General features: G+C 36.1%; 2 protein-coding genes across 2 annotated transcripts; one reads left to right on the plus strand and one right to left on the minus strand.

Annotated features, from left to right (window-relative positions):
* The first annotated feature begins 652 nt into the window (after positions 1-652).
* Positions 653-3,638, plus strand: LOC148741409 (migration and invasion enhancer 1-like). Its single transcript, XM_088740533.1, has 4 exons — positions 653-812; positions 2,097-2,194; positions 2,389-2,465; positions 3,073-3,638. The coding sequence occupies exons 2-4, from the start codon at positions 2,140-2,142 to the stop codon at positions 3,157-3,159; spliced, it is 219 nt and encodes a 72-aa protein (XP_088596659.1). The 5' UTR covers positions 653-812; positions 2,097-2,139; the 3' UTR covers positions 3,160-3,638.
* A 2,146-nt stretch (positions 3,639-5,784) lies between these two features.
* On the minus strand, positions 5,785-9,195 carry LOC111336099 (ornithine decarboxylase antizyme 1). Its single transcript, XM_088731391.1, has 5 exons — positions 9,174-9,195; positions 8,871-9,019; positions 7,649-7,821; positions 7,080-7,165; positions 5,785-6,794 (listed from the first exon to the last, which is right to left on the minus strand). Exons 1-5 carry the CDS (start codon positions 9,193-9,195, stop codon positions 6,685-6,687), a joined length of 540 nt encoding a protein of 179 aa, XP_088587517.1. The 3' UTR covers positions 5,785-6,684.
* Between the last annotated feature and the right edge of the window lie 820 nt (positions 9,196-10,015).

The raw sequence follows: 10,015 nt of genomic DNA on the forward strand, positions 1-10,015 counted from the left end.
ATGTTCGCTCTTCTGTTGGCAGAACAGGGCAAGTCAATAAGTCATGTCTACAGTACTTAGTCCGCTACCAGTAGACAAATAGGGTTTATTACAGCGAGGAACGCTTTCGTATATTTTATGAAACCGCAGTACACATATATGATTTTCATTTATTCAAATTTATTGGCGGGTTTAATACGAACCAACATAATGACCTACTCCCAGTTGACTTGTTAGCTCAGTTTGTAGAGCACTGCACCGGTATCGCAGAGGTCATAGGGTTCAAATCCCGTACGGACCTAAAATTTTTTCAGGCCTTGTTTCCACCTACTAGATAAGTATGGTTTATTACTGCGAAGAACGCTTTCATACATTTTATGAAAGCGCAGTAAACATATATTATTTTCATATATTTACTGAGTCGTCGCCATCATAACGCATTCTAGTGTCTTAGTCAAAAATTGTCTTCGGTTTTTAAATGTCATCCTTTCGCGGGATTCCGCAATACGCGTACTCGCGGGTTTCATAATTTGCCCGCTGACCAAAATTGCTGTTTACTCTTACCCTCGTCGACCCCCCACACTTTGCCGGAATGATACTTCCTGTTCCTGAACACGACAGACCATTTATTGGTGTTTTAGCCGCTGTTCTTTTATTGAAGGCTCAAGACCATTTTATACTTTGCAGGGAGGGGTTGGGACAAGGATAAACGCAAAAGTAGGTTAGTCTCTGAAGGAAGCACATCGATCGGGGAGGCAAATATCTTTCGCTTCGGTCTCAGGAAGAAATCTCTTTACAATGGCTTCGAAAGTCGAAGTTACCATAGAATATTGGTAAGTTAACGTGAAGGTATCGTCGTTTCAACACTTTTCCATCTCATTTTTTCTACAAAGAAGTAGGGAGTAACTAGAAAATTGGGAGCTAAGCTTTTGTACTCCATTTGGCGAGCGTTGGGAATTCATTGACAAACGTAAATTAGCATGTCAAATATCGCCTTAATATTTGAGCTTCAAAGCTTTAGTCCAGAAGTCGGAATGGTCTTGCTTAATTCATCCGAATTAAACTCAGCATACGCCCCCCCAAACAAGAATGGTTGTGGCCAAGAGTTTCAGTAATATATGATTTGCTGGAAACCCAAATTGTCGATGATACGACGAATTGAAATTGATTGAATGTGTTTCTATTCAGTGTTTCAAATGATGCGTCGTTTAAACGTCTAATTTCTGGTATGAGGTAGATTTTCTTAAACCAGCTTTTTGCTACGGCTTGCAGAGAAACGAGCATTTTTTTTAACCGAAATCTTCTTGAATTAATAACTCAATGTAATTTTAACTGTTATTTACCCAAAGAGTATATTAACATTAACATTACAGTCGCTAAGTTTTTGTATTGGCCCGAAGTTTAGGGATTAATTTTTCATCTGTTCACATATTACCTATGAAGAGCAGGCTAAATTTTGAATTTTCTTGCTCGATGCATGAGTAAACACATTTTATCCTCTCCGAAAGTGCAATACTGTGTAATCTGTAATTCAGTCAGTTAAACAGCTATGGCCATTTAGGAATGAAGTGGAACACATGTTAAAAGAGAGGAATATATATTGTACCTTTGGCTCAGGAAATTTAAAGTCTTACTGATGATTATTATAAGTCATTGCGAAACAAGTCGTCACCTATTTTTCTGTGTCCAGACACAGTCTGTAGAGGACATTCCAGTTTTATCTCTCTCCCCCTTCTAGGACGGCAGGGTTTTTTGTTGAGGGGGTTAAGGTTTTCTTTAAGAAAAGGACAAAAGTTGCTTCATATTATTGTTCAACTATTAGACTTTCTCTAGAATTTTTGATAAATTTCATTACGTGTACTGGCACATCTGACTGACAAGTTTGGGATAGTAGCTTGTACGTGTAATTTTATGATGGTGAATGTGTCAATCAAAAACACTAGCAATGCATTTAGTTAGATACATAAATTTCTCTCAGTAAATGCTACATGGCTTTGAAATAATTAAAAATGATTGCTGGGATTTAAAGAAGTCGATGAGTAGTCAACATACCCTCAATTTTACTCATTCATCTTCATATTAAACAAATGGTATATTTTGTTTTATTATTTATTCAGTGGGGGATGAGGATACGCCCCACGCTACAGGGAACTGGCTGATATGATAAAGGCTGATGTTCCTGAAGCAAATGTTGTTGGCCAAGTTGGTCGCAGCTGTAAGTCCAAGTAGTTTAAGAAAATGTACATGAATACTGAACAAAACCTCCTTCAGAATATTTTCATGATGTATTTGTGTTGTATTTTCCTGTTGTCTGTTCCTTCTTTGGAGATAAAAGAACATTTAAATGCTTTGGTTAATGTACAAGTTAATGTATTGTTCTTTTATAATTTGTAAATGTGTTTGTTACAGCCTCGTTTGAGGTAACACTGAATGGAAAACTGATTTTTTCCAAACTTGAACAAGGAAGTTTTCCCTCCTTTAAAGAGGTTAGTTTTGAATTAAATATATTAATCCAAGTATGATCTTTAAGAGTTAAACTTTCTGGAAGGTGCATGTAGTCAGAGAGACAAATTTGTACCAGCTGGTCTACATAAATTTCATTGCTGTGATGTTTATAGCCACCAAACTTTAGGCTTCTGTAGCTGTTTTGTAAATTGTTGTGGAGGCAGGTCTTCCAATCACTTCATCGTAAATTCTTTCATCGCATTACAAAAAATGATCTTAAGTGTTCCCATATCCTTCCCAACTATTAAATAAATGCAACCCAATATTTCTGCCCTCTTCTTTGATATTTAATGTTCATAACTACCCACTGTCAACTATTAAGTATTTTAGAATAGTGCTAATAACTTATTGTGCAGAGTTGAGTGCTGTGCACCAGTATGTATGTTTTGCAATTAAATCTGTTGTGATTAGGTCTGTTACATTTTGGTACCAAGCTCATTATTTTGGAGAGTGGTTTTAACCAAATTGTAATCAGCCAGAGTGATGTATTGTAAGATTAACAGAGACTTAGCACTGTAATTTATTACAAAAATACCTTTGACAAGGTGAAAGTGAGAGTGTGTTATCCTTGTGTCTTTGTTTGGATAGGTTGTTGTTGTGGTACGTGACTGTAGCCAAGGTAAAGAACCATGTGAAGTGACTGAGAAAGAAGAATCAGCATGCATCCTGCTTTAGTCCAGCCATATGATAACTAACCTATTACTTCAAATCACTTTTAATCAGTTGACAATTATATGTACTCAAAAAAAAAAAAGAAAAAAAAATTGAATGATCATATTTATTAACAGCTTTTTGTTTCAATCATGCACCTAAGCCAAGCATTAAAGCCTTTGCTTTATTGACTTGAATTTTATTTCAAAAATGATAAACATTTGTGCCCTAGAGGCCTCATATGGCAACACAATTGATCACGATATGTAGCATATGTCACAGTTTGTAAGTTTAACTTTACAATAAGTCGATGGTGCCTTGTGTATCTGTTGTTGATGCAAGGTAACACTGTTAATGTTTTTATATGATAGTCACATCAAAAACACTTGGTAATGATGTTGACTTGATGGTCAGAATATTGCAGTGTAACAGCAGAAACTTAATGGGTGGACATGCCCTGAGCACTTGTTGAAACTATCAATAAAATATGGAAATAGTCAGAAGTCACTCTTGTTTACATTTCTCTGCGAAGCAATATAGTCTGTCACTATTGAAGAGTGCTAGACTATGCAACTTCATCATTTGAAATGACTATTATCACCTGATAAAAAAAACTTGTTGGAAAAGATTTCTGATTAATTTTCAAAGTGAGAAAGGTATGCCTTCTTGTATACACACCTCATTTGGGCAGCAATCTCCTAGATCACTTCAGCTAAGCACTAAAATTTTGTCCATGAAATCACAGGTGGAGTAATCCAATCCCTCTCATAGGTTAACCATGACTTCTTCCTTTAAGTTTTGTTGGTAGTCTAATTTGATAAGTATTTTAAAACCAAAGTCACGCGTCCAATAAGAGCAAAGAAAAAATATGGCAGACATGAGTTTTGCACCATGGGTTACGGTAGTACTTAGGTTGAAGACACACCAAGAAAATAATGTCTACATAATCTACAAGGTTTTTGTGAACTGCTTGAATGTCACAATTTCTAATCCTGAAACTGCTAGCTAAATGTGTAGTCGTCTGAAATTAAAGGCATACATTCCATTGCTCACTTGTGAATCAACTATAAAAGCTTAACACAAATCTCACTGAAAATGAAATTAGCAAACTTTTTTCAACAAAATTATTGTGAACATACAATTCTGCAAAGCATAATCTCATTTGTGACAAGGCTATTTTCCTATCTTATTACACAACTCAGGCAGTAAGAGGGCCAATAACAAAAATCAACCAATCAAAATGTTCTATTGCTGGTCAATATTCTCTCAATATTAGACCGGGCACTGTCCCGAATGGTCCCAAATGATACCGCACTTATGTCCCTTTAAACTTCAGTCAGATAATAAATCTCTTATCAACTAAGCTTGCTCGGGACCGTACTGGAAGAATATTGGCCCTCAGTCTTTTCTTTCGTACGGACCTCACTGTGCTCGGTCTGTACTGTCAAGACCTCGGGCCAATATCCTCCCAGTACGGCCCTCGTGCTTGGTTAATAAGATATATTTATTTGAAGAAAAGGTATAAAACACTGTTTTCAATAACAGGATTCTTCTTCACTGATCCTTCAACTTCCCTACTCACACCAGTCCCATGAGCATGGTGAAATCTGATTGGTTAAATTTTAAGACAATAATAATCATGCATGTCCAGTTTTATTACTAATAAAAACAATAAAAAAAATCCAGTGACTCAAAAATTGATTACAGCTGTCAATGGAGTGCAAAACAACCAGCTTATACGAAAACTATATGCAGAAAAATGAAATGACTCAAGGAACGTGAAAATGCAGTAGCTGCCTAGACATGATTACTATTTTTGGCGAGGAACCCCAAGTTTCACTTAAAAAGGCCTTTGAACACATCTTTTTATCATCCATTTTTTGAGAAGTGCTCTAACAAAGATATCATCCACCTGTTTCATGTTTGAATGACTGAATGAATTCCTTATTATATTGCGCCCTTTCTGTACAATATTCAAAGGCGCAGTACCCCCCCCATCAATTTGATAGACACTACACAAAGATAGACCACAACACCGGGCACTACGTGCCCTACTCTTTTCGAACAGTGTGTGGGTTCTTTAACATCCCACAAATTTTTTATCACATACAAGGGCTTGTGAGACGGGACCTCCATTTTTTGTCCCTATCTGAGTAGACTAGAAAGTCTAACCATTTGCAGATATTATTACAAAGACAGCACTTTCTCCTCAGTTATTTAAAGACCCTGAGTGTTGGTCTGGCCGGGTTTGAACTCACGACCTCCCTCACAACAGTTCGGTGCTCTACCAACTGAGCTAACCGGGAGGCGGTTTGTTTGCCACTGTTAAGAAGCCATTAGAAGCCAAGGCTCCCAACAATGCTAATACTGATAACAATGTTTTTTTTTCAAATAAAATGTCTTCTGACTCATCAGCTGTGTCCCCTTGATACGACAATTTGAATTTTCCAAGAAGGCTTGAACCATCTCTAATAATCATTGCATGAAATGTTCTTAGAGTTTTACAGATTAAACATGAAAGGGGTGGGTGCTTCAATGATAGCAAGCTATGAGAAACTGAAAGACAACTGCAAGGTATGTTTTTACTTCTTGTAAGCAATCAGCTCCTACTTGAAATTCAAAAATTTAAGGTAAAAAAATCCAACCATATGACTTCAGTGTAATTTTATTGTTGAATTGATTTCATAAGTAACATGAAATTGTCTCACCATGAATGCACACCACACTAGCTATCCATACAGAGCAAGCCTGCATCAAAACAACAGTTATTTGCACATACAAAGAGCATCTACCACACACCAAACTTAGAGACAATATTTATCAAATTGTCTTTCCAATGATTCCTGTATCATGTTCAAGACAAAAATGTTTTCCCCCACAATTCTTGTAAAAAGAAAGGCAAGACTAGCTGGCTAGAGAAAGGAGGACTGTCTGAGTAAAGCTGTCACTTGAATCTACCATAAAGATACAATAAGAAAAATATCTGGGAAACTGTTTGATACTTGAACTGTCATGCATAATAACTAATAATCACACATACTGTAAAATACTTAACAATTACAAGATGGATGAACTAATAAACTCTATAATTTCTTAATATTTTGCCCAAAGGATTACTAAGCACAATGAATCTTACTTCACTGCAATCAACTATGTAAAATTTCATCTGATGATCTGTAATGAGAAATGGAAAAGGTAAATTATGTTACTTTTATGAGCACCTTATATTTATTTTTGAGGCAAGTACAAGCCTCCAAAACTAGTTTACACCAAGCCAAATAGTTGGCAAGACTTAGGTCAAAATAAATGGCTTAATAACTTTTTCCATTCTTCCTCAATCAATGCACATCAAATTGGTTTGAGTATTGTCCCAAACAGACACTGCTTTGCCTTTTCATATCGATCTCTACACTATGAAATTTAGGAAACCCGCATCAAATCTTGGAACACTTCAATCTTTAAATTAATTAAGAGAGTGTTAATTATAATAAGTACAATGTAAAAGTATTGTATGCAAATGGTAGCTTGTGCAAGGCTTGGGTATGACTGCTATTCAATGGTATAAGCCATAAAGATGAAGTGTGGACTGTCGGGACAGAATTCATGGCCTGGCTTCACTGTCTCAAAACCCATGTACATGAAGGTGCGCATCAGACTCGCTGCAAAAAGATTAATCAAAAGGGGAAAAAAGCAGGTTTACATACCCTACTTGAACATGACTTTCAATAATGACATGTAGAAAAATGCCCAAATTATTTGCTTTGTGTAGGAACTGAGTCAAAAAAACACGTAGTTTAACATAAAGTACAACTGAGCTCAAGAGGATGCACTGGTAAATTAGGCCATAACAATAACATCAACTCTTATTACAGACATCTTTTAAAATAACTAGAACATGAGGGAATTCTTATGGTACGTTAATGTTAAAATGCATATTAAATTACCTCTGTCTTCTCTTTCCTTGAGTAGTCCAACAAATATGTAGGTGCAGTCAAGATGTTCCTCTGCATACTCAAGCAGTGATACAAAACTAACCAAAACAAAGCTTTCTAATAAGTGCCACAAGGTATTACTATTTCAGTGCTAGTTCACAAATGGTTTAAGGAAAAGCAGATCCACAGACAAGTTGTAGAGGTATATAGTGGGTTGCAGAGCTTAAAAAGATTTCAAAGAGTGTCTTGAAGCTCATTGTTTTCTTGACAGCCTAAAAACCCTCACAAAAGCATTTAAAACTCAACTTTGGTGGCTTGAATACTTGTAGAGAGGTTTACAATAAGGAAATTCCCCAAATAACTTGTACAAAAACTAATAGCTTTGAAATTTTGCAGTTGCAGTGCTTAGTTAAGACCCTTTATTAACTGCAACAGACATAATTACCTACAATGCTATGACCTTGTACCTTATGTTTACATTTATTGTAAAACAGCTATACCAAAATGTGTCTTATTATCATAGCAAATTCAAACTGTTACAGAAACAAGAAGTAATGCATACAGCAACCAGTATTACATACCACTCTTTCCCTCCTGGAGCAATCTCCCCTTGTGGAACCTCTACATAAAGAAAGCTATTTTGTAACACAGCTCTCCACTCAACCACATCATGTTCACCACTTTTAAGGCGAAAGCTGTAGCGCAGTGAGTTTGATAGTTGGTCATTGACACTCTCACTGGCTATTTTTGAATCCTGGTCAAAAACAAAAACAAAAACAAACAAAAAATGTCTTCAAATATAAATAAGAAAATGGAACAGTTTGATATATCTATTATGAGCTTTTGCTGGATTATAATGTTTTTTTTTTGTCTCCTTTCAAAGGTGACTCCCAAAGGTGGAGGAGGCAGTTGTGGCCACATAAGGGCCAATATGAAATTTGTCCATTGCTAACATGGGGCAGTAGAATCTTTAAAGGCTGGAGAGTCAGGAGACAACTGAAGGTATCTGGGGTTTTATGAAACTCCAGTCTATGATAAGAGCATAAGTATACATGGACACAAGTTAATAAACTCAGAAACTGTTTTGACCTCTATATGTAATTTATACACACCCAAAACAAAAAATAATTTTCTCAATTTCCCAAAGCATTGATAGCAAATTTGAGCTCCAATCACCATCTTAACACAAATATTGGAGTTTTCAGTAACATATGTTATAGTTTAACGTAAATTCCAAGGCAAAATGATTTTAAGCAAGTTGGATTTGTATCTTCCTTTGTTAAAGGCATGTTACCACAATCAAGTACAAAGAGGATAATACAAATCAAACTAATCTTAAGCTATTTATAATAGAAATAAGACTGAATGGAGTCCAATTCCATCTTTAGTCATCCAGGTGATTAACAAAATCAGATGACATAGCAGGAGTCCAATTTGTGAATTACAAGTAAGGTTACAGACAGAATTGAATGAATAATTAGAAGTCGTAATACTAGTTAATAGAAACTATGACAAAATTTCAGAGACAAACTAGCCATCAGCTATACCTTTTCATAAAAAAAAACACCTTACTCCATGAAGTGCACCACAACAGTGCATGCACATGATGCGTTCTGTCCACTTACTCAAGCACAGTGCATCTAATTCCCTTATCTAATTACAAGCTGATCTGTACACTTTCCTATTAGTGCTTGCATCAGGCTGGAAATAACCAATCAAGTTAGAGATGTTTGATATAGTTTTGAATATGACCTGAAATTATCTAAAACTATAACTAATTTGGCTGGGACAAATATCACTTACATAAAAAAGTTTGAGGAAGGATATACCGTCCTCGTCATCATCGCCCCCTCCACCACCATCTGCTGAACTTCCTGCCTCATCATAGCGGACATCAGGTATACCAGTCCATCCACTGTCGCAGCTTATAGTTACAATACACTGCTGACTCCCTGGTCAAATTTATCAAGTAATAGTATTACAAATAAACAAATTTTTATGAACAAGAATCAACACTTTTTCAAAACAATTACTTTTGAATTCCAGACTTAAGTTACGGAGTCAAATCTGATGACTTAACCTGAAAGAGAGTTTTCAACGGTTTACCCTCAAGGTGAATATTCTTCATATAAGTTCATAAAAGTAAATTTTAGTTTGTGCATAAGTATTTTGAAAGCTAATTAAATTTTTTTTTCTGCTATGAAAAAAATTCAGGCTTCTTCCAATGTTTGGTTTGAGACTTGATAACACTTTACCCAGGTTTTGAATATTATTTCCTCTTTTAGTTAAAGATTCGGTGCAAACCCTGAATAAACAATTTTTGTGTCTATAGGCTAAAACGTTTTTGATTCCTCACTAAATACGACAAAGATCTCAAACATCACACACCCATCGGTTTGAAAAAAAGGCAATTTGCCAGCGACACCAATGAATCCGCTTTCATCAACTGCAGCTGCAGTGCTTACAAATCACAAGCAAGAAAATTTTATTATAAATGTAATTAATGAGCATCGATCGCTTGTTATCACTTGCAGCTGCGATAAACACACGCACTTGAATGCTGAAATTACTCGGCAGTAAAAGACTTACGGTGTTCCTGAAAAAAATATCGTGCACGAGTAGGCAAGTAGCACGCAGTGTTATCAGAGCTCCGTGACTTTATGATTGAGAAAAATAATGACGAAATCTTTCCTACTTACAGGGCTGTTTGGCGAACTTCCCTGGATGCTTTTGATTAGGATGTTGGTTTTCTTTCTTCTTGTGCGGCGAAATTGTTGACAAGTCGCTGCCGAGGCAGACTACTGACGACAACAGCAATAATCAAACGTTTGAGCGAAAAACTGAAAAGACGATCCACAGGAACATCAAAGGCCCAACAGAACATGGAAGACGAAGATTAAGACCACAATGCCTTTGGAAACTTGTCAGCTTTGTTCCCAGGCTCTTTC

The sequence above is a fragment of the Stylophora pistillata genome, chromosome 1 (genome assembly GCF_964205215.1).
Source record: "Stylophora pistillata chromosome 1, jaStyPist1.2, whole genome shotgun sequence".
Classification (NCBI taxonomy): Eukaryota; Metazoa; Cnidaria; class Anthozoa; order Scleractinia; family Pocilloporidae; genus Stylophora; species Stylophora pistillata.